This window comes from Peromyscus californicus, unplaced genomic scaffold (assembly GCF_007827085.1).
Source record: "Peromyscus californicus insignis strain IS unplaced genomic scaffold, ASM782708v3 Scaffold_6__1_contigs__length_162567912, whole genome shotgun sequence".
In the NCBI taxonomy this organism is placed as follows: Eukaryota; Metazoa; Chordata; class Mammalia; order Rodentia; family Cricetidae; genus Peromyscus; species Peromyscus californicus.
Genome location: NW_026294584.1, coordinates 87,258,276 through 87,282,983, shown reverse-complemented (window position 1 = coordinate 87,282,983; position 24,708 = coordinate 87,258,276). Strand labels below are relative to the sequence as shown.

At 47.3% G+C, this 24,708-nt stretch overlaps 1 protein-coding gene and 1 pseudogene across 1 annotated transcript; both read right to left on the bottom strand.

Moving 5' to 3' along the window:
* The window catches only part of LOC128099694 (uncharacterized), a 70,709-nt pseudogene extending 60,300 nt beyond the window's left edge, over positions 1 to 10,409 (bottom strand).
* Positions 10,410 to 13,259: 2,850 nt separating this feature from the next.
* Positions 13,260 to 15,795, bottom strand: LOC128099693 (nucleolar protein 4-like). The gene has a single exon (XM_052721535.1). The coding sequence runs from the start codon at positions 15,793 to 15,795 to the stop codon at positions 14,668 to 14,670; it is 1,128 nt and encodes a 375-aa protein (XP_052577495.1). The 3' UTR covers positions 13,260 to 14,667.
* Positions 15,796 to 24,708: the final 8,913 nt, after the last annotated feature.

Here is a 24,708-nt window from a genome sequence, read left to right as displayed (position 1 = left end):
GTGCCAACCATGACTGCTCCAGTGTCCATTCTCACCTAGTTCCACTCTGAGAGTGGCACTCAATGCCAGCAATGCAGCCCTTCAGAAAAAGCAGGCCTGGCCCCAGGCTGATGTGGGGAAGTTGTGTGGCCCAGCTGGACAGATATGGGCTGTCTAGTGAGCCATGTCTGGCTTTGAATCTTGGCTCTAGCTGAGAGAACCTGTGCAAGCTACTGGACTTTCCCATGTCCCCTTGGTAACCTGGAGGACAGTTCCTGCCAGCTGGGTAATTGTGAGGATTTCTATGAATCTCCATTTTCCCGACTCTCAACTCGTCCAGTATTTACTAACACCTACCCCGCCCACCCACATGGCTCCACACACAGGCCTTTCCACACACTTGTAGAAAGCCCAGCCTCTCAATACTTGGGAACACCCTGAGCTGTTGCTGGGAGCATATAAATAAATGTGCAACCCCCATCCTGACCCTGGGCATATTGCCAGTCTGGTAATCTCCAGTGGGCATAAGACAGACACCCACTGTAGGCAGGAAAAGGCTGTTGGTGGAATTTCTCTTTTGTATTCCTTCTATTGTTGGCTTGATAAAATTTCTGACTCTGGGATGGGATAAATGGATGGTTCAGAGCACTGACAATTCTTCATAGGACCTGAGTCCCACCATCTTGAGCTCCAGTCCCAGAGGACCGAACGCCTTCTTCTTTTGGCCTCTGTGGGCACTGCACACATGTGCTGTCAAGACATACATGCAGGCAAAGCACCCAAACACACAAAATAAATCAATAATTTTGAAGAGTTGAGTGTTCCTGTTTAATTACACCCATCCTAAGTAGCAGAGCTGAGTAAGTGTGTAATTGATACACAAGCTGGTGCACATATTAGGTGCAGAGTACATGCTCAGAAATGTTACGTGAGTGTGATCAAAAGGCCTTACGGTCTTTCTTGACCAGCCTGACTCCTGCTCTGGACACTCACCACTCTCTGCCCTACGGATCTCATGCTGGACTCAGAGAATTACATCTTGTTGGAATTCAGTCCCTGCTTCTAAACGCTTACACTAAGTCACCCAGATGGACCCATGGGTAAAGGTGCCTGGCGTCAGCCCTGATGACCTGAGTTTGATCCCCGGAGCCCACATGGCGGAAGGAGAGAACTAACTTGGCAAGTTATCTTTGACCTCTACAACATGTATGACACATCACACACACACACACACACACACACACACACACACACACACACACACACACACACAATAAATAAATAAATAAATAAATAAATAAATAAATAAATAAACAAGCAAATAAATAAATGTGGTTTTTAAATTTTTTAATCTTATATAGGAGCCTGCTGCCTGTGGTAAAATGCTACAAAGCCCAACTCTGCCCCCTCCTAGCCCTGGGGTCCCTTTCTTGCCCACCTTCCACCTTCCTGGGGCTTCTGTTCTGTACCATGTCACAGCCAGACCACACCCTCACTGGCTTTCGGGCTGGCCCAGAGTGTCTTTCCTCCTGTGTGTTTCTACAGTCCTCTGGGTACTAATCTCCCCTGACGCCAAGGCTCATAGCAGAAGTTGTGTCTGCTGGGAAACTTGGCTGAATCCTGGCACGGCCTGGAACTATCCTGTAGTACCTCCTTGGGCATGTCCAGGATGGTCCCAGTGAGAGTGGATCAAGGTCCTGTAGTGGAAGGCCGGCTAAATGATTTATGGAGCTCGATCAGAAGGAAGAGATGAGCCGTTGTTCAAAAGGGAAGAGAATTCCAGCTGTGATGACACACACCTATAATCCCAGCATTCTGGAGGCAGAAGCTGGAGGTTGGCAGGTTCATGGCCAACTTGGAGTATGTAGCAAGTTCCAGGCCAGACTGAGCTATGTAGTGAGAAACTGTGTCTGTTTTTATAGATTTTCTTTTGTCTTTGAGTTTGTGTTTTATGACTCTGATGGGGAGGGACAATGAAGCATGTCCTGGTGGCTTGGGCCTAAGTGACTGGCCTCCTTCCACCTCCCCAGGATGGAGACTAACAATGTGAAGAACATAGTGTCCTTTCAGCCTCTCTGTGGCTTCTGCATAGCATACAGGCTGTATCCTTTAGGTAGGTAGCCTAAGGTGACATTCCATCACAAGGATTTCTGCAGGTGTTTATCTTCTAAGGGATATATGACTAGAGGCCATCATTTGGCACCTTTGGAGGGCCCTGGATAAACAAATGGACAAGTCAATCTCTATGAGTTTGAGCCTGGTCTACAGGGAGTCCCAGGTAAGCCCTGGCTACATAGTGAAAACCTATCTTGAAAAACACAGCAAAACACAAAACAAAAACAAAAAAGCATACCCAGGTTATCAAGGTCATGGATCATGGATCTTAGAAGAGAACTTCTGCTGACACTTTATTAAACTGGCATAATTCTTTTTTTAATTGTTTCAATGTTTATTTTTATTTTATGTGCATTGGTCTTTTGCCTGCATGTATGTCTATGTGAGGGTGTCGGTCGGATCATCAGGAAGTGGAGTTACAGGCAGGTGTGAGTTGCCATGTGGGTGCTGAGGATTGAACCCAGGTCCTTTGGAAGAGCAGCTAGTGCTCTTGACCACTGAGCCATCTCTCTATTTCCATAACCAGCACAGTTCTTAACTGAATTCTAAATACTTAGCGCTGTACCTACAGGCAAGGGTAGCTCTCATCACTCATCAGATAAAGTTCTCTTTGAAACAGACAGAGATCCTTACAGAAAAACACAACTGGTCAAAATACAGAGAACAATGGGTCATGGGGTGCCTGGCCCCAGCTGATACCTCCACCACTCAACTCCTGTACCTGAGGCTCCAGGAATGTCACAGAAGAACGGGTAGGAAGTAAAAGCTAGAAGATCAGGAAACCTGTTGTGAGATTGTGTCTTCTAGAAATAATAGGGAAGCTTCAACCTTGATACCTCAAACAGTATGGCTGCCTAAACAAGACCTGAGCAATGACACACCAACAGACATGTTTACATGGATGGAAGGACCTCTCACAAAACTCTCACCAGTAGACAAAGAACTACAGGCAATGAAAGAATGCTGAGAGCTGGAGAAATCCGGTTTCCCAGGATGAGCTCCTAATTGGTTTTCTAATTAAAAAAAAATGGTCAGCCCTGGTCATATATATAAGCAACACAAAATGGACTGAGAGGTTGTCTGTATACATACATGCATAAGCATATGTATCAAGTCTTTCTCTGTCCCACCAGTCAGCTCCTAAATAATGACATCGAGACTTCTTATTAATTATGAAAGCTTGATCTATAGCTTAGGCTTGTTTTTAACCAGTTCTTATAACTTAACCCAATTCTATTAATCTACGTTCTGTCATGTACCACCATCCTGCTTCTTCCGTGTCTCCTGGCTTCTCTCACACACCTTGATTCCTCCTCCTTTTCCTTTCTCTCCTTGGAAATCTCACCTATACCTCCTGTCTAGCTATTGACCATTCAGCTTTTTATTATACTAATCACAGCAATACACCTTCACACAGTGTACAAATATCCCACAACATTCCCCCTTTTTGTCTAAATAAAAAGGAATGGTTTTAACCCTAACATAATAAAACTATTTATAATAAGAACAATTATCATGCTGGAGAGATGGCTCAGAGGTTAGGAGCAATGGCTGCTCTTCCAGAGGTCCTGAATTCAATTCCCAGCAACCACATGGTGGCTCACAACCATCTGTAATGAGATCTGGTGCCCTCTTCTGGTGTGTAGGCATACATGCAGGCAGAACATTGTATACATAATAAATAAATAAATAAATAAATAAATAAATAAATAAATAAATAAATATGAAAAGAAAACTAGAGAAAAGAACAATATCAGGTAAGAATTACATACACAATGTTTAGTCTATATGTATTTAGCAAATTTGGAGAAAGTACTGCATTACCTATTTTATCTTAGTGGGTCCAAAGTTTTATACCTAAACCATTTTCTATCATAACTTGTATTAGCATCCTAAAAATATCTTTTTAGACCTAAAAACATCTTCTCAGATAAACAACTGAAGCTTTTATGTTTCTCAAGCTTATAAACTTTCTATCTCTTTTGTAAGTTTTTTTTTCTAAATTTGGTAGCAAGGAAAACCATATACTATCTAGTCTTCAATCCCCATCAGAGATCCAAGAAAAATAAAATATTACCTGAGTAAACAGGAAATACAGAGCAAGCAACTTCCAAAACTATAGAAACGACAGAAACATCTGGCTGCCTGGACAGTCACTTCAGATTCCTCTAATAACATTGGGGCCTCTGTCTTTGGCCTACAGCCTAGAATATCTGACAGACTTTTCTGTGAAGCAGGAATTTTGAAGGACTGTCTTACCTTGTCTTGGTGAAGTTTGGCAGTTGCTTGCTTTTGTGTTCTGCTTGTCCAGTTTGGACAGCATGCTGTCAGCAGTTGAGGAAAGGGCAGTTTCTTGCCCAGTGGCTCACTGTCCACAAAGAAAGTAAACCCCATATGGAGGTTCTTTGATGCCCATCATCCTTTTTTGAAGTAAATTGGTGTTGCCAGGAGCAGAAATGTCTCATTGTCATGAAAGTCTTGTTACTAAAACATCTTAAATGCTATATTCTGTATGTCCTTGAAGTGTTTGAAGACCATCTATCTATCTAAATATATTTCTATATAACATTGAAAACATACCTAATATGACTACAAGTTTGATTATTATAGATGACTATCTGCTAACCTGCATTTCTTAATTATCCTAAATTTTTTGTGTATTTGTTTGTTTTGAGACAGGGTTTCTCCATGTAGCTTTGGAGCCTGTCCTGGAACTCACTCTGTAGACCAAGCTGGCCTCAAACTCACAGAGATCCTCCTGCCTCTGCCTCCCAAGTGCTGGGATTAAAGCTGTGTGCCACCACCACCCAGCCTAAATTGTTTATAATAATAGTTTTTAAGGACTAGAACTTTGCATTACATTTTAAAATGAGCTGCATGGTATAATACCTTAAACAAGAGTAGAAACATGTATACAGTATAACAAAACTAACCTTAAATTTGTATCAGTATATAAAAATCCATAACAATGTAAAATATTTGAGAGTAGGGAATGTTCAAAGTTGACTGAACATCCACCCTTTTATCCCATCATTTCTATACTATATCCTCCCATTCAGAAGAGATCCCTGAATCTAATCTCCTTTGTTCAGCTTTTTCCCAGACCATAACCAATAATGACTTGGAACCAACACCCCTAAATTATAACAAATATCTACTGAATGAACAAAACCCCCCCATCCCACCTCTTGCGAATATGGGTGCGCATTGTGTTCTCTAGACTGCTTCCTGCTATCTGGGGGCAATGACATCTTTAGGGGATCCTGAGAAAACTGTGATAATGATCAAGTCCTGGGAGAGTTAACTGTATCATTTGTTGTCCAGTCTCTGTGTGATAGGAAAGTATAGAGCTTATCTGACATCTGGCTAGAGTAATTTGTTAGGCTAGACTGTCTTAGTTAGTAGCTTTGAAGTTGTTCTAGATGCAGAATTATGAGGAAACTGCAACAGAGGCATTCTGAGAGGCTGGATCACTTGGGCTATTTGCCTTCATTGATGTCTGGTCTTTTTTTTCTGAAAACACAAACTTTTAAAGGTAACATACATATCTGCATTAACACAAGTATGGAAGTCAGCTAAAGTTGATTTTTTTTTTGTTCTATGTTGGAGCAGGTAAAAGGCATTTGTTAACTTTATAAGTCCATTTGGACTGCATAACCAAACTGTAACATAAATCTCTATTCATCCATGTAAAAGGATGGCATGCAATAATAAGTCATGAGGACTTTGTAGACAACAAGATTTATCATGTCTCATCCAGTCTCAGAGCTGTTCCCCTCTTAAAGGATCAGATTATACATCACCTATCTTGTAGTCTTTCCTGTCTTTCTCCCTCATGTCTGTAGCCAAGATCCTCAGGAGGTGTCCCCTGGACAAATCTGATCTCTATTAACTTTGAAGGAATCCATAGCTTTTTGTTTCCTGTGGAACCGAAGTCATATCCTCTCCCCCAACATAACACATATCCTGGTTTCCATTTTAAAGTTAAGGCATCCCTAGATTATATAGGCTAGTTTAATTCAGCAGCCCCTTCCACAATCCATTGTCTCCCAGCAGCTGCCATTCACTCATCAGCATTCAAAAAATTCAAAGTTAACAAAACACCATACAGGATCCAGATGCCTTGTGTATGTCCCATCTTTATGTGGCTTTTTTCTTTTATATTACTTTACTCTCTCTTTAAATACTTTATTATTTTTAAACTCTTATTTCTTTGCCTATCTATACCCATTTTTTATTTTATCTGTTTGGAGGTTTTCTTAGTCTGGACCACTTTACTGTGTGCCTGCAGCAGCCTTCTCTGATCATGTGAGTCAAGCCTTACACCCTCCGTGCAGCCCCACACGTGGCACTGGCTGGCTCAAGCCCACAGGCAGAGACTGAGAGCCGTGTCTCTGTACACCGCAGCCTGCCTGACAGACTGCGGGACTAGGAAGCTGTGTTTGGCTCCATGTTTGTGTGTTCGGAACTTCTTTTTCAAGCTTTCTCTGGTCCTATGTGGAAATACGTGCCCCCACGTTGGACGTCATATGTAGCAAGCTTTCTTGTCAGGCTATCTTTGGACCACCAGCCCATAAATAATGACCTGGAGACTTCTTATTAATTATGAAAGCTTGGCCAATAGCTTAGGCTTGTTTTTAACCAGTTCTTGTAACTTAAATTAGCCCATTTCTATTCATCTATGTTCTGTCACGTACCACTCATCCTGCTTCTTCCACGACTTCTGGCATTTCTAGCGCACCTCGATTCCTCCTCCTCTTCCTTCTCTCCCCGGAAATCCTGCCCATACCTCCTGCCTAGCTATAGGCCATTCAGCTTTTTATTACACCAGTCACAACAGTACACCTTCACACAGTGTACAGATATCCCACAACAGGTATATGTATATGTATATGTATGTGTATGTGTATACGTATACGTATATGTATGAACAATAACAAGGAAAAAAGACATGAGCTTCAGAGGAAGCAAAGAGAGGACATGGGAGGGGTTGGAGGGGGAAAGAAAAGAGGAGAAATGATGTAATTATATTTTAATTAAAAATAAAATAGACAAGAACTGAAATGCCTTCCATGGCACACATTTTGGAAGTAAGATTTCCTAAAATGGAGAAGATGGAGGAGCACATATTCAAAGGCTGCAAACTGGCCAGAACCACCCACAGCCTTGCTAGACTCTGCCAATTGACCTTTAGTCTGTGAGTTAAATCATCATTAATCTGTTTATATCAGTTACTGTGCACTTAGCATGCTGTCCTGTGTGTGTGTGTGTAGAGGGATGTATGGGTATGTGTGTGTGTGTGTGTGTGTGTGTGTGTGTGTGTGTGTGGTGTGGGGGTGTGTGGGAGTGTGAGGGTGTATGTGTATGTATGTGTGAGGGGGTATGAGAGTGTTATGTGTATGTGGCATATGTATGTGTGTGTAGTGTATATGTATGTGGGGGTGGCATGTGTGTGTGTGTTTGGAGGGGGTGCGTGTGTGTGTGTGTGTGTGTGTGTGTGTGTGCATGTGTTTGGTGTGTGTGTGTGTGTATGCATGTGTGTTTGGTGTGTGTGTGTGTGTGTGTATGCATGTGTGTTTGGTGTGTGTGTAGTCCAGAGGTTGATGTCAGATATCTTCCTCCATTACTCTCCACCTTATTTATTTATTTATTTATTTATTTATTTATTTATTTATTTATTTATTTATTTATTTATTTATTTATCTATTCTTTGGGACAGGAGCTCACTAAAGCTGGAGCTTACTGATTAGCTAGACTGACTGGCCGGGGAACCCCAGGATCTGCCTATCTCTAACTTGTGGTGATATACTGTGTACCCTAATAAAGCTTGCCTGAGGATCAGAGGACAGAGCTAGCCACTAGATTAGACACAGAGGTCAGGCAGTGGTGGCACACGCCTTTAATCCTATCACTCGGGAGGCAGAGATCCATCTGGATCTCTGTGAGTTCAAGGCTACACCAGGCTACATGAGAGAAACAGAGCCAGGCAGGGGTGATACACGTCTTTAATCCCAGGAAGTAATACAGCAGGACACAGAAAGGTATATAAGGTGTGAGGAAACAGGAACTCACTCTTCTTTAGACTGAGGATTTTGTAGAAGTAAGAACTAGTGGCTGGCTGTTCTGCTTCTCTGATCCTCAGGCAAGCTTTATTGGGGTACACGATATATCATCACATTAACTCCCAGCACTGAGGGTTTGGATGGGAGTTGTGACTCCCAGCTTTCACATGGGTGCTGGATATTGGAATTCAGGTCCCCCTGCTCGTTTAGGATGTTGTTTACCCAGCAAATCTCTCCCTAGCTCCTAACATGCTGTTTTTAATTTATTAGAGCACATGACCAGTGTTTTCTTTAATTTTTATGAGCAGCTTGTTTGGAAGTTTTTAGATAAGCATTAAACATTTTTACTTTTGTGGTAAGCATTTTGAATGAGCTAACCCACACCAGGACTGACTCACCACACAAGCTTAGTGATGGATGCCCAGACCCCATTCACAGGTTGTGAGCACCAATATAATTCTATTTCTCAGATATGGTCATGGTTTCCACTATGTTCTCACAGAATACATTTGAGTTCTTGGGGAATAATTTGTTTCAAAATATAAGAAGAAAACTGTATAATCAAAGTGAATAAATTTTTAATTAAATGCCTCCAAAGTGGAACATGATGTCAACTTGGTTAACTATATATTTAAAGTATGTTGAGAAATTTCATTATGTTTGCAAAATGAATGGAAAGTAACATTTCCTCTTTTATAATGTCCTTGAGTGGTGCTTATGGATTGCTAAGAAAGAGCATGTGGTATGTATCCTACCATTTTGAAAAAGAAAATTGTAAAAGTCATTTCTAAATATTTTGAAATACAAAAAATATGCACATATACAGTCAGTCCTTCATAGCCATAGTTTTCAAACCATCTGAAGATTCGACTATCTGTAGATTTAAAATATTTGGAAGAAATTTTCATCTGTACCAAGCACATGTAGAGTCATCTTTTGCATGCCATTACTTCCTCAACAACACAATCTAACCATTATGTTCCTGGCACTTACGCTGTGTTAGACATTAGAAGTCATCCAGAGCCATGTGCAAGCTCTGTGCAGATATGGTGGCATTTGTACATAAGAGCAGAGCAGCCTCCAGACACTGATGCTCTTGGGGTTTCTGAACCCATTCCCCTGAGAATATCAAGGTAAGTGTGTGTGATCTATGTATGCTGATGAACATATGTGCATATGCTCCAGTGTGGGTTGTTCCTGGTGCGTCGTTAGATAGGGGCGTGTGTGTGTGTGTGTGTGTGTGTGTGTGTGTGTGTGTGTGTGTGTGTGTGTGTTCTGATGCACACCTGGTGCAGATTGCCACAGCTCTAGTGTGTTCACGGTTATATTGGCCATGTCGCATCTAGAAGGCTTCACAGCACTTCTGTCTTCCAAGCCCCTCTTCCTTGATGTCCCCAGAGCCTTGAAGAGGATGACACCGATGACCCACTGAGGACAAAGCACTCAACACTCACCCTCAGTCCTCTGACCAGTTGGGAGTCTTTAACTGGTCACTTGACCTGTCGCTCTGCAGAGAGAAGCTTCTCTGGCCATCACCCAGAGCAAGCCTCGTCAGAGGGTTCGTCATAAATCTTTAGAAGTCAGTGTGACTGGAGTGGGGCGAGCCTTTCCCACATGGCTGATTATTTTCTGCCTCACTCACAGCACACAGCCGGCAAAATGGGCAAGCAAAAGTCTCGTAAGACCGTACATTTTTACAGTTTAAATGTAAAACTTCTCCCTGAGAACAAAAGTTACACAAGCTTATTTTAAACAAGTGTAATCCACAATCACAAAATCACAAGATTTAGCTGTGAGACTCTTGCATGTTTTACCCCAACACTGGCAGTCCCAGGGCCCATTCATGGCCTCTGACCTAGAGAGCCTGGCTTGAGACGTGAGTTAGGGGTGCCCCATTCTCTCCCAGTCGAATAGACGTGTCCTCTGAGACTCAGGGAAGCTGTACTTGACAGAGATGTTGGTATCCTTGGACTGTGCATGACATCGCCAGAGCCTCTCCTGGAACTGCAGCTCATCCCCAGACGCCTGCCCTCTGGGAGCATCTCAGCCCTTTCCCCAGGGCAGCCTATACCCAACGGCTGGTCAGTTCGGGCCTGCTTGGAGCTCCTCCCCGGCTTTGGATGAGACTTTCCCCTGAGTCCACTGAAGCCCAGTTTCTCCCTTACCCACTTCTAGCCTTTCCTTCATCCCTGTCCTCTCCCAACCGCCGCGGCCACTCTTGAGCACACTGTAGTGAACTTCCAACTCTCTCATCTCCGTTTCGGGGTTCCGAGGGAGCTACTCTGCCACAGGAGCTCAGAAAAGATGGCTGACCCATTTGGGCATGGCTCTCATCTTCTACTAGCCCCACTGAATGCCAAAGCTTCCACTGGATGTTGGGTCAACAGTGTCTCCTCTTAGACTACGCAGGTCTGTTCTGGAGAGCTGCTGGCCCAGCATTCAGGGCCTCCAAGGGGAAAAGTCAAATGAATGGGGAGGTATCTGATCAAGTGTGACCTCTGAGCCTCAGTCTCTGTGTCTGTAAAATGGGCTAACGCTCCCTGCTTCGTAGGATTCAGGGGAAGATCCAGACAGTGTGTGTAAAGCTTCTGGGCTTAGGCTCTCTCATTCTACCAGGTCTGAAGTTAGTCACTAGGGGGGAAAAGCCCCAGTAATCTTCAAGTAGAGTCCCAGTGACTCTTGGGACAAAAGGCCATCTGCTTCATAATTTCTCCCAGGAAGGTAATGACTCAAACACTACCAGGGACTCTCTGGATAGACAGAAAGTCCCACCAAACCCTCCTAACCCTCACCTTCACCCCGTCCCTCATATTATAAAAAACCAGAGTTCAGAGAGGTTGGGTGACTCACTCAAGGTCATGTGGGAGCCCACAAAGGACTCCAGTTTGTGGCTTGATTCCATCTTGCCTCAAGGTCAGAGAGCTTGTCTTTGCTCCTTAAGACTGGATAGCAGGATGTTTGGCCAAAGGCGTAGTTACCAGGTGTCTTGAGAACTGAGGTGTTTTACTCTTGTTTGTACCTTGAACCATGGTGTCCTTGAGATGGGGAGGTCTTTTACCTCCCTGCTTTGGGTATAAAAAGGCCCTGAGAAATAAACTCAGGGCGACTGTGGTATTGACCCAGAGCCCTCCTGATGCTATTCTGTGTCTCTGTCTTTTTCTTTTACGTCTATGTCTCTATATTTTCATATATATTATTTCTTAATCTTCATTTCTCCATTCAAGACTGTTCAATAGTCGGGCGGAACCTGGCAAGGTCACAGTTGGGATACCTGATATAAATATATAGTTAGCACCGCTGATCTCACGTCTTTGTTTCTGCAAAGTGGGCAGAGAGTCAGCTACATCCTGGGAGGAACCCTTTTGATTGGTAATCAGGGATCAGGAACCAGGTGTCCGATGCACTTCTCATCAGGAAGTACAGGGAAAGGAAGGACTTAGCCAATTTCCCAGACATTCTCGGAAGTCTCAAATGTTTCCTTGGATGGGGAGATACAGTGATGTATGGAGCTAGCTGAAAGAGCCGCCAGCACCAGCCCTTCCCACATCTGCAGGGATACCTTCGCAGAGGTGACCACAGAGATATCTTCATACCATGAAAACATGGTACCAGCTGCCAAGTCAGAACTGCAGGGACTTTTGTTTTGGAAAGCCCAGGGTGGGCCACTCCCCTGCATGCCCTAAGTGGACTCCTGTGTTTTCCCATTAGGTCTTTCCCAAAGTTTCTCCTTCCTGACTATCCCCCCCTTTCTTTTTCTCCCTCCCTCCATTTTCCTGTGTGTGTGTGTGTGTGTGTGTGTGTGTGTGTGTGTGTGTGTGTGATTTTTTTCATGTGTATGGGTACATGTGAACATGTATGGGCCTCTGTGTGGAGACCCAAAGGTTGATGATGTTAGGGATCACCCTTGATCCCTCTTTCACTTTGTCTCACTGAGGCAAGGTTTCTCAGTTAAACCTAGAATTTCATCCATATGGCTAGTGTTCCTAGCCAGCCTGCTCTGGTGGTCCGGATCTATGTCTCTGCCTTCAGAGGTGGGCCACCCCTCCCACTGGCAGCTACGAGGATTTCTGGGGATCTAGTCACGAGGCTTGAGCAGCAAGCCCTTCAACTGCTGAGCCAGCTTCCCAGCCCTCGGCCCCTCTTTCTGTCTTCCTTCCCAGCCTTCCCTCCTGAGTTCACCCCCACACCACAGTTCCCCTGATAGCATTCACCCAATGTTGTTCTAGGCCAGGGTGCCCATTGTAAGGATTTGGTCCTTAATTACATCATCAGCCTTCGATGGCGTCCCGGCCTAAAAAGCGGGTGGGCTCTCTGTTCCCTCTCCTTTCCACTCCTTCCTCCCATCGGCCCCCCTCTCTCCCTCCCCCCGTGTCTCTCTCTGTCTCTGTCTCTCTCTCCCCCCCCCAATAAAGCTCTAAAAATGTAACCATGGCTATGATTCTTTTAATCAGCATGCTCCTCCGCCAGCATGGCCGCCGCGAGCGGCAACCAGCCACAAGGGGCAGCGCCGCGGCATAACCAACATTGGTGCCGTGACTTGGATACATCACCGAGCACCGAGGACTGCTGTAACTACTGCCGCCTCTTCCCCCATCCAGCGAGACCGCCAGACCGCGAGCACACGCACATCCCTCGCTGCCTCTGCTGGACCCCCACACCGCTACCACCATGATTCTTCACCACAGTAAGTCTGCTGTTCTCACGGCTGTAGTCTGAGCTATATTCTTTGCGACGGACACCCCAGGGGTTTTCCTCGGGCTGTACTGGCAATGGCACATTTTCCTTTCTGACGAGAAAGTAAATGCTGTCTTGGTCTACCAGGTGGACCAACTGCAGTGCAGCTGCAGCCCTTCGCATCCCTTGACGAAGAGGATGGCGAAGTTGAGCTGATTCATGGATCTCTCTCCACTCTTTGGGGACGCCCAAGATTGTAGTCTGATCCCGTTTTGTTATTTTAATTTTTTTTTTTTTTATATTCTGGTGAAATACTTCACTGTCTTGTAAAAAGTTTTACAAAAAATTACAAATTAAAAGTATCAACCCTCTGAGTTCAAAGCAGCATTTTGAGAATGAACTGGTAGTTAATCCTATAACCACCTGTGGAGTCGTATGTGGCCCTTGAGAACAGGGAGGGACAGAGGGGTTCCATCTGTTCCAAGTCCTCTAAGACCCTCCTAGCCCTGCCTGCCCCTCCCCAACACCATCCTTGGGAATAAACGGTCCTTCTGTTGAGTGGCGAGAGGAAGCCCTTTCAGATGGGTCGTGTACACTACCACTGGTCTAACAGGTCATCCACCACTTCTTGACACCTGCAGGCATCTGCCCTGCAAGGACTCTGAGACTGGTGTATCCTACACTGGCATTTCCATTGAACTTGAGTTCACCAATGATGACTTTGTACCCTGAGCCTTCCATCAGCCCGAAGTGGCTGTAGGACAGGGCTTTGAGGAGCTCCCCTGGGAAAAGGCAGGCCCAAGTCAGGAGGGGGAGGCTTGAAGCTGCATCTTTCAAAACAAAAGCAAAACAGAACAAGTCCCCTGACTGAACTAGGTAATGGAATCCTGTCCCCACACTATCTTGCTCCTGATATGGCTGTCTCTGAGGCTTTGGGGACAGCTTCCCTGGGAGGAAGTCCAGGTCAGCATGATAGATCCCACTGCCCTGCAGTCCCTCTGGAAGCCATCAGCACTGGCACTGGTCCTGTTACTCTTAAAAACACATGGAACCTATGCTCACACTGTCCTCTGGGAGCAGGCTGCCGGTGGCTGATCGAGACTGCCTGCACTTAGGAAACATCCCTTAGATGTAGACTATGCTTGCTCTTACAGATGTGTCCCATGGGGGTGGAGGGAGGATTCCCTGCCTAGTCTCTTCTTTCATCTTCCAAAAATGCAAACCACTTGTGTCGAGCTTGGGTACTGCCTCTGGGAGCAGAAATGACATGGTAAGCAATTGATACCAGAAATTCTAGGGCGGCGATTGTCTCTGCCAACTTTTACATTAATATTTTCACAAATTGCCAGGGGTAACATTTTGCAAAAGATCTGATTACTTTGTAGTATTCACACACAAAAATAAATATTTACACAAATTCAAACATCCAGGAGTCCTACTGAGCAGGTGGGGAACTGGGCACATGGTCAGCCAGCTGTGGGGAGGCCCTGGGCACTGGAGCTTGTGCTGTCCGAAGGGGGCTCAGGTGTCCTGGCCCAGTCCAGAGAGGCCTGGTTGGTGAGCGGGCACATGAAGGCAGAGGTGGTGTGGCTGGGTAGGCATTGGAGGCCACATGAGAAACCACATTTAAGCCCAGGGTGGAAGTGTGCAGGGTGGGGAGCCCTGCCTTGCAGCCCTGAATCTGAACAGGTAGGAATCTGCACTGGCCCTGCCTGCCCACCTGTTTGAGGGGTGGTCTGTCAGGCTGCCCACAAGCAGTCCCTGGCATAAACCAGTTTGGGAAGGGGCACCTGCTCTGGGATCGAGAGTGGCTCTCTGTGGTTATCCTCGTGGCTACTCAGCCCTGGCTCCCCTGAGGCCTCCTTGCTCTGAGGGAGGAAAGGCAACAGGGCTTCTGCCAGCTCTGGGCAGGGGCAGGCAGCAGAGTGCTGCTGTCATGGCTACGGAGTGTTGAGGGAGAGGCCCCTTGGCCTGCTGAGGTCTGGGTGATGGCTGTGGAGTCCTGAGAGTGCTGCTTATCCAGGGCTATGGGTTCATCTTGTGAGGACTGGTAGATCTCCAGGCGAATCCTTTTAGCTGCTTTTCTTGTCTCGCTCTCACAGGCAGCTGCTAGGATGTTTTCTGCCATGGCTGAGGTCAGGTGGGGAGGAGTGGGTCTGGTCATCTCCATGCCATTCTTCTTCACACGACGACAGGACTTGAGGTATGTGCGGATGCGCTTGCGGGCCCACTCCTGGAACTCGGGAAACTGCCGGCTACATGACTCAATGATGGCCTGGATCTTCTCCTTGGGCTGCTTGGAGATGGGCACCATGCGGTCCAGGTTCTCATCCACAAACAGCCGCACAAACATATTGAAGGCCTTGAGCCGCTCAGGGTCCATGCCCTCTGAGTCATTCATCTTGTCATGGTCATCATGATCATCATCGTCATCATCTGCTGCAGGGGCCCGGCCCACGGTCAGGTCCTCAGGACAGCCACTGACTTCAGTCTTGGTGGAATCATAGCTCCCAGAGCTATAGGGGGGAGACTCAGGAGTGTTCTTTACCCCATACTTGACGCGGCTCCACAGCCCATCAGTGCTGCAGCCATTGGAGGGGTAGGATGGTGTGCCCAGTGCTGTGCCCAGTGGCAGCTTATCACACAAGTTGATCGGCTGATCCTCAGAGGCAGCAGTGAAGTCCATGGGGGCTGCAGCACCGTTACCATTCATCTCAGGGAAGGCAGGATCGCCCTGTGTGCTGCTTGAAGTGGACGGGTTCAGGGTAGACGAGCCATTGCCGCTGCCACTCTCAGAAGAGGAGTCATCGTCCTCTTGGCTATGGAGGTTCTGCGGGCTCCACATCCTCTCCTCCTGGTTGGGGCTCAGGTTGGAGGCCAGGTGGGGGTCAGCTGACATCCACGTGGAGTCATTCTTGTCAAAATCTTCACTGCTCACAGAAGTTTCATCCTGGGCGGCGGCCATGCTGGCGGAGGAGCGTGCTGATTAAAAGAATCATAGCCATGGTTACCTTTTTAGAGCTTTATTGGAGGGGCTGGAGAGATGGCTCAGAGGTTAAGAGCACTGACTGCTCTTCCAGAGGTCCTGAGTTCAATTCCCAGCAACCACATGGTGGCTCACAACCACCTGTAATGAGATCTGGTGCCCTCTTCTGGCCTGCAGAATACATGCTGTATATATAATAAATTTACAGTAATCAGGATGGCTCTTAAGCCAAAATATCAGCTTATAGCCTCAGACAAGTCTTCCGAAAGCTGTCCTTAAGCCACCAATCATCAGGAAAAAAAAAAAATTCAGGACATGGAGTAAAATCCGTCTCTTGTTCCCCAGACTTCCCCGACTAAAACTTAAGCATCTGGAGAGCAAGGCTCCTGACCCCACAGGCAAAAGAGTCATCTGTGGCATTTAAGGTGTGCCAGGGAAAAGATAAAAGTCCGAAAACAAAATTGCCAAGTGCTGGCACTCGCTGACTCCCAAAAGCTGTTGGGTCCCTGTTTTAAGTGAGGAAAAGGCCACAGGCTAGCGCATGCCCTGCCAGGCCTTGTTAAAAGTGCCGCCTAGAAAGACAAAGAGTCAGCTGACTGCCCCCAGGCACCAAGATGCATGGGTACATCAAGCTAAGACCTCCAGCAGACCTAGGCTTAGCTACAGACATGGCAGGGAACCCAGAATGCAGCAGGGAAGCAATCTGTTTCTTTTCTTCTGGACACCAGAGCCACTGACTCAGTCCTGGGAGTTTTGGGATGTCACCTCTCCTTTATTGTCGGGTACAGAGGACAGCCTTACCACCTCACCTGATTTAATTGCACTTTCAGAGTTACTTAATGAAAAAAGATTTCCACCTAAAATAAGAGCTCATTGCTTCACTCCAGATCCACTGCCTGTGTTTCTCACGTGCATACAGACAGGGCCCTGATCTTTGCCTTGTCCCTAATTCCAAAAAAAAAAAAAAGAAAAGAAAAAAAAAGAAAAAAAAATCTCATGTACCAGAAGCTTTTCTCTTCCCAGTTCCCTGTTCTAACTCACTGTTCAGCTAATGGTACAGGACCACCACAGAACCGGAGTCCAGAGATCATCAAATAAGAAACTGTAACAGTTAAAAGCATCTTGTCAAACAGAAAGTTCCCAGTCACAGCCAAGAGGGATACATGTCTCCAGAGCAAATGGATGACAGACAGCATCCCACAACGCCTGTCTACCTCGGAAAACTCCCCTTCTCCATTTCCCCCAGAGCCAACCAACGTCCAAAAGTCAGCTGGAAGCAGTTTTTGTGAGGAACGATGCCCCTAGTCCCATCTACCTGCTTTTTTTTTTTTTTTTTTATAATAAGGGAAAGTCTGGGATGTAAGGATTTGGTCCTTAATTACCTCATCAGCTTGCGACGGCGTCCCAGCCTAAAAAGCGGGTGGGCTCTCTGTCCCCTCTCCTTTCTGCTCCTTCCTCCCATCGGTCCCCCCTCCCCCCCCCCCGTGTCTCTCTCTGTCTCTGTCTCTCTCTCCCCCCCCCAATAAAGCTTTAAAAAGGTAACCATGGCTATGGTTCTTTTAATCAGCACGCTCCTTAGCAGCATGGCCGCCGCGGGCGGCGACCAGCCACGAGGGGCATTCCTCATCCGGGGACAATTTCTGGGGGTTGGTGGGGGAAGGAAGAGGACTCTGCTCCTGCCCAACCACTTTGGACACCTGTATAAGATTGTCACCCTGGGACAGCAGGCATTCTGAAGCACCATTCGCTTTCCTGGCCCCTCCTGTCCCTCAGCTGGCCTGGAGCCTGCCTGGAAGCCCTCTTCTCACAGCCCAGAGCTCTTCAGCATCCTTCCTCAGCCAGGTCACTGCCAGAAAGTTTTGTCGGTTAGCTGCCTGGCTAAGAGTTAACGAGGTTAACTAGCTACCATACTGCTTTGGTGAAAAGTGAGTTTCATGTGGCCGAGCTTTGGTAACGTACAGATGGCTTCCCATTTCTCCGAACTTGGCACCAAAGCCTGCGTGCGGTGCCTGTGGCTGAGTCAGCGGAGGGAGAGCTGATTTACTGGCTCAGCTTTGGAGAAAGCACACACAAAAAGGGCAAGTCTCAGCTTTCTGTCCCCTCCAGCGACGAGCACCCCCAGGACAGGAGGATTGAATGACTGTAGGCATGAGCCCTAGCCTCAAGAAGCCTTGTCCTAAGAACACCCCCACACTTGTCTGCAGAGGAGGAGGGGTGATGGGAAGGCTCCCAGCCCCTGCTGGCCACCCCACAGCACGGAGCCAGGGGATATCTGTGGGGCCAGAGAGCATGGCTCCCTCCCACACACTGTCTTTCCACGCCAAGGGAGGGGCTGGAGCCAAGGCCTCCCACACAATGTGACCATTGACATTTGTGGGTACCATGGAAACATCTCTTGGGAGCAGAGTCCTCCCACACTAAAGCCATTGTGCCCTGAGCCGGTTTCTCTCTGAGAGCTCCTCATTCTTATCCCCTTCCTAGCCTGAGGCTCCTCTTGGTGACCCAGGTCGGGGAGCCAGAGCCCCACTTGCTGCTTGTGACAGGCTCTACTACACTGGATCTTGTCATCCCAGGCTCCTGCCTGTTCCTCATTAAGTCACAGGTGGCCCCAGGAGTAGAGTACCACAGCTAGCTTTTTGGTTCTTCTGAGTCCTGACGGCAGAGATGCAGGGAGACAGACACCGGAAGCGCCCCCTTCCCTGCCTGTTTGCCTTCAAAAGCTGGAAGGCAGAAACTGCTCCTGTGGGGCAGCCTCCTGCTGAGTGGGCCACCCTTAGTGCCAGGCCAGGCTCTGTCTAGGCCTCTGGGCTAAATCGATTTGGACCACCTAGTCCTAGTCCTGGTACTCACTACAGGGCTCCACCCATGCGTTTTTCTTCTAAGTTCTGGAAACTTCTCCAGAGGTCACTCTCCCGCCTGGCTCCCTAAGCCTCTCCCACATTTGCTTGTGCCAGGGTCTAGTTGAAAGAAATACAGATACAGAACAAAGCTAGAAGATGTCAGGGCCACATGAGGCCCACGACACCAGAGCCACATGAGGCCCACAACACCAGAGCCACATGAGGCCCACGACACCAGAGCCACATGAGGCCCACGACACCAGAGCCACATGAGGCCCACGACACCAGAGCCACGTGTATTCTTTCTTCCCTCTCTCCCACAAGATGAAGATGGTGTTACAGAGAAATGAAGCTCTGTAGAAAAAGGGGGTGCTGCCCAAGGTCAAGGCCAGGCCCCGCACACAGGGCCGACTATCTCCTTGGCACTATTTCCCTACACCCCAGCTACTCCTCTCTCTAAGCCATAGTGATTACAGACAGGAGTTCAACAGAGCCCTGGAAGCAACAAAACCCACAGGGACCGGGAGCCCTCAACCCAAGATGTGGGTTTCAAAGAGGAGCTTGTGACCACGACCCCCGCCTTTCATCGGCAGCCATGCGCCTATCACCCAAACTTCTCCCTTCAGATACCCGGATGGACCCTGATACCACACAATCAGTGACTCAAGACAAGGACCGTGACGCTTTGCAGGCCATGGGAGGGAGGGGCTTGCTGATGGACAGCCAAGTTTAGACGGAGGTCTGGGAGCTCAAACCCTAGCTGGGTGACCAGGACAAGTTATGGAACTGCCCTTCGCCTTGACCTCATCCACTGTAGAAAGAGAGTAATAAAAATCTTCCTGCTTTCTTAGGATGCTGGAAGGATCTGACAGACAGCTTAGCCCAAGACCAGGTTATACGGAACACATGCCACAAATAGACCATGCTGTTGTTATTGTCAACTCAGGACACAAAGCCAGGTACATAGGTAAGGAGGTCTCAGGCTAAGACTGCCCCACAAATGACTCCCAGAGTGACCATGACTTGATCCCAAAGTAGGAGTCCCTGGCCTGAGGGAGGAGGAGTCCCTGGCCTGAGGGAGGAGAGAGCAATGGGTGAGGCCTGGCAGCTGAGTGGCCCCACAGCAAGGGGCCCTGTGAGCATTCCTGCTGAGCTTTGACATGGGGTGGCCAGTTGGTTCCTGGAATGTCCAAGAAAAACAAACTGGTTATTCTGAGTGAAATTGCAGCCTGGCAGCAGGCTGGGTCTGCTTTAAATTAAACACGGCATTTCTCGGATTCTTTTCATCTTCTTGCCACTGCGGGGTTCCAGAGACATTACCTCACCTCACCTTCCTGCTCTGAGGAAGGGAAACTGACAGGGTGTGGGCCTGGGGGGTCTGGGCGGGGAGGCTGGAGAGCCTACCCTGTTCTGGGGCTGAGGTGCTCAAGGCCATCCTCCTTCCCCTGGTTCAGCCTCCCCCGGAGGAAGTAAGGGCCGTGCCAGGAGCAGAGTGCACTGCCAGCCCTGACCTTGATATTTAGCAAAGGATTATAACATTTTCAAAACACACATCTCTCCTAGGAGTGCTTGGAAGGACCGGACCGCGGTTTTAAGAGTCTAAGGTTGCTCTCCCTCCTGGCCACTGTGTGATATTTAGGCTAGAGGTAGCCATGCACGCCAGCTCCTCGGCTGGCTGAGAGGCCCCTTCCCCTGCTGGGCACTTGGATTTAGGGTGGAGTTCCTTCTGGTTTTCGAAATTGCTTTTAGCAGGCTTGGGGAGTCCTAGAAAATTCACAATGTTGGAGTTCAGCATCCCTGCTGGGCATGCCAGCTCCCTTAGGGAAGCGACATTTGTGTCTTGCTTAGATCCTGAATTCTTTGTTTATTAATTAATTAATTAATTTTTTATTAAATTTATTGTGTATGCGGAGGTCAGAGGACAACTTGCAAGAGTCAGTTCTTTCTTTCTCCGTGGGACCTGGGGGTAGAACGCCTGTCCTCAGGCTCGGCCTTTACCTGCTGGGCCATCTCATCGGCCCTTTCTTTTTATTTTCACTTGCTTGTTTATGAGGTGGTGGGTATGTGTGTGGGGGTGTGTGTCCCTGCCTTGGCCTCCCAACTACTGGGATTACAGACCAGCACTGTCTGAACTTCAGTTTTAAAAGGTGGAATGGTACCTCCCAAAGTTTCTCTCTCTCTCTCTCTCTCTCTCTCTCTCTCTCTCTCTCTCTCTCTCTCTCTCGTTTTTCGAGACAGAGTTTCTCTGTATAACAGCCCTGGCTGCCCTGGAACTCACTCTGTCGACCAGGCTGGCCTCATATTCACAGAGATCCACCTGTCTCTGCCTCCCGAGTGCTGGGATTAAAGATGTGTGCCACCACCGCCCAGCTCCCAAAGTTTCTTAGTTATAAGAAATAGGAACTTCTCAGACTGTCTTCCCAAGGGAGGATGTTTTTTTCTTTTCGTATGGTTTCTGGGCTTTCATGAAGACAAGCTATGCTCTGGTCTGGAGACCTGGAGCCGGGAGGCAGAGAGCTCAGCTGCTTTCCTTGGGCTCCGGGTCTGCAGGGTCTACTCCGAGCTTGATCTCATACCCCGTGTGAGTCCAGAGTCAGCCTGGGAAGCCAGGCCAGTCCCATGGCACCTGTGCTTTTGTGCGCAGTCGTAGCCGGCTGAATGTTCCCTTTGTCCCTGAAGCTCCCTTATTCTCTCACAGCGATTTGCTCTGTCCCTGGAGATAGCGTGTAGGAGCCATGTCCACTAAGCCCCTCCACCTTCTGGGTTCACACCGAGTTCCTCCCACTGTGGGCCAAACAGGAAACAGAAGAGCAGGGCAAGGTCGGGAGCTTCGGCCTGTGGCAGGTGAGTGGACAGCAGATTACGGCAACATTGCAGCCATCCCTCCCTCGGCTATAGCTACCTCTGGGTGCCCGTCACCACTGCCTCCCTCACACCGAAGTGGTGAGAGCACGCCATGGTCACTATTCACCTTCTACGCTAAGGAGATCATGGAGGGTGACAGCTGTGTCCTCCTGTCCCATCCCCTGAAGGGTGTGGATGAAAGTTAAGCGCTCTAAAAGTAAGTATGAGAAATAAGAAAACTGGAACTGAGAAGGTACTCAGAATTTTGCTAGAAGTGAGAAATAATACATTATTTCTGGGTGCGACTACTTCATTTTTTTTTATTTTTATGGCTGGCAGTGGTGGTGAATGCCTTTAATCCCAGCACTTGGGAGGCAGAGGCAGGCGGATCTCTGTGAGTTCGAGGCCAGCCTGGGCTACAGAGCTAGTCCAGGACAGCCAAGGCTATACAAACCCTGTCTCGAAAAACCAAAAAAACAAATTTTTTTTATGTAGTGTGTGTATATGTACGCCACATATACAGGTGTCCATGGAGACCAGAAGAGTGTTGGAGTTCCTGGAGCTGGAGTTAAGGGCAGTGGTGAGCTGCTTACCTTGGGTACTGGTAATGGAGCTCGGTCTTCTGGAAGAGCAGAAAGCACACTTAACTGTTAAGCATTTCTCCAGTCCTGTACAATTACTTCTTTTACAAGAGATGCTCCATTTTCAAGGGAGAATATGACAATATGTGAAAATATATTCCCAAATTCTCCCCCTTGGGACAGTGTCTAAAAGACAGGTATTACATGGGCTGTGGACAGAGGATACGATTTGCTGGTATTTTATTGTTGCTGTTATTGGGTTTTTGTTTGTTTGGTTTTGGAGACCGGGTCTCACTGTGTACTCCAGGCTGGCCTCAAACTCATGGCTATCCTCCTGCTTCAGGTTTACTAATGTTGGGATTACAGGCATGAGCCACCATGCCCAGTTAGAGGATACAATTGAATCCTACCTGCCCCCCCCCCCAGGTCCCCATTCACAGGATTAGCCACCAGAATTCCTGTCTTTTCCTTCCCTTTTATTAATTAATTAATTAATCAATCTAGTTTGGCTTCTGTGTGTTTCCCTTTTGGTTCTGATGTACTTTAGCCCAGGAGTGTGTCTCTGGCCTCTTGCTCTGTCTGTTCCACAGATCTCTGTCAAATTCATCAAGGCGTGGCCTAAGCCTGAGCAGGTCAGACCCCTTATCAAAGCGTTCTGCGGCTTCCCAACAGGTGACTCAGCAATTCAACCTCTACAGTCAGTTCCAGCCCAACTTTCCAGAAACTCCCTTTCCTGATGAATCAGATCGTCACTGGACAGACAGACATCAAGTCCCTTCTCACACTATCTCCATCTCCATTCCCACTTCCTAGGTGAGCCAAGCCCCGCCTCCACCCCCATACTGAGCAGAATTGGCTCCTGCTGTTGACTCCTCCCCCACACAGGTCAAGGAGGAGGAACTGGTAGAGGAGAGTTGAGTCTCTGTGCTCTCCACAGGGGTGGAACTTGATGATGTCTGGCCAACTCCATCCCAAGGAGCTGAGGGAGGCCTGTGTTCTAGGCCCCACAGCCTCCTTTCAAGGCCTCTCCATTATCTACCTTTGCTCTCTGGTATCTGTTGCCTTGATCTCCATAGACAAATCTGGGGCCACAGGTTGTCCCATGGGATGCCTTGGGTCAAGGGGTAAGCCAGAGTCTGAATTCCCTATGTATGCTGAGCAAGCATGAGATAGTGTCCTGTCTTCAGATGGGGAGTTCTGACATGCTTTGTGGCTCCCTGCTTTCTTTTGCTCATGTAGAAGCTCGAGAAATCGACTGCTTTTCAGGGTAACTTCAGTCATCAGTTGTTGTTAGCTGTCTTAGTTAGGATCTTTTTGTTGCTGTAAAGAGACACCATGACCACAGCAACTTTTATAAAGGAAAACATTTCACTGGGGCTGGCTTACAGTTTAGAGGTTCAGTCCTTTATCATATGGTGGGTTAAGGCAGCATGTAGACAGACATGGTGCTGGAGAGGTAGCTGAGAGTTCTACATCTTTCGCAGACAGTAGGAAATAGTCTGTGACACTGGGTGTGGCTTGAGCATGTACGGTTGAGATAGGGTCTCAAGTAGCCCATACTGATCTTAATGTGCACACAAGGATGACTTTGAACTCCTAATCTTTTTGCCTCCAGTTCCCAAGGCTGAGATTATAGGCGTGTATATTCACGTCTACTTCATACAGTGCTGGAGGATGGAACCCGAGGCTTCATGCATGCTATCCAAGTGGTCTACCAAACTGTAGTGTTTTTACTATTAAGTACAAAGTTTTCTGCTTTTATAGAAATATAAAGGTTTAGTTATAGAAAGACAAAGGCTTTTATTATTGTCCTACTATCATTCTTCATCATGGAAATAGCAAATTAGTGTACCTTTGAATTGTATGCTGTTAGAATGTTTGACTTTTAAAAATTGATAACGGAAAATTGAGTTACCTAAGTAGGTTTTCTGTAATGGAATAATAGGTTTCTCTGCCATTGCAGTAAGTCAGATCAAGCCAAATTGAAAAAGTAAAAGAAAAGGTTTATTTGAGCAAAGGAACTCCTGGATGAGTCCTCCAGACCTAGAGATTGGGGCCAGAGAAGTCAGACACTCTAACTAAAGCAGGAGGCTTATATACCCTGTAGGCGAGGGGTGATGATGTGTCCTCCAGAAGCTGGGGTTGTGCCTAGAATGGTCAAAAGCTGACCGCTTTAGGCAGAGTTTTGGGCTACTGCCTCAGAGGGGGAGCTGCTGCAGCTGCCAAGAATGCAGAACTGGGCTTTTGGGTGCCTCTTCTTCATTGGAGATTCTCTGAGAGGGCAGGGTGTGGAGAGAGAGGAATGGGGCTTTCTGGATCAAGCAGGGGTGGGCTGGAGGTTCCAGCCAATCATTACTGACTTGATTTTGTTGTTGCTTTGAGTGCTGGGGACTAAAACCAGGGCCTTGTGTTTGATAGGCAAGCACACTAAATCCCCAACTTTTGAGAAAAAGTTATTATTAAGTGAATTTTGGCTCAGGATTAAGACAAAATTTTCAATAACTTCTGAAATGGCCCTAAACATACTTTTGCTATTTTGTGGTATTTACAGAAAGAAACAAAATCAAAATCAACACTGACAACTTAAAGCAATCAAAATGTTGGGTCTGGAGAGATGTGCTCAGAGG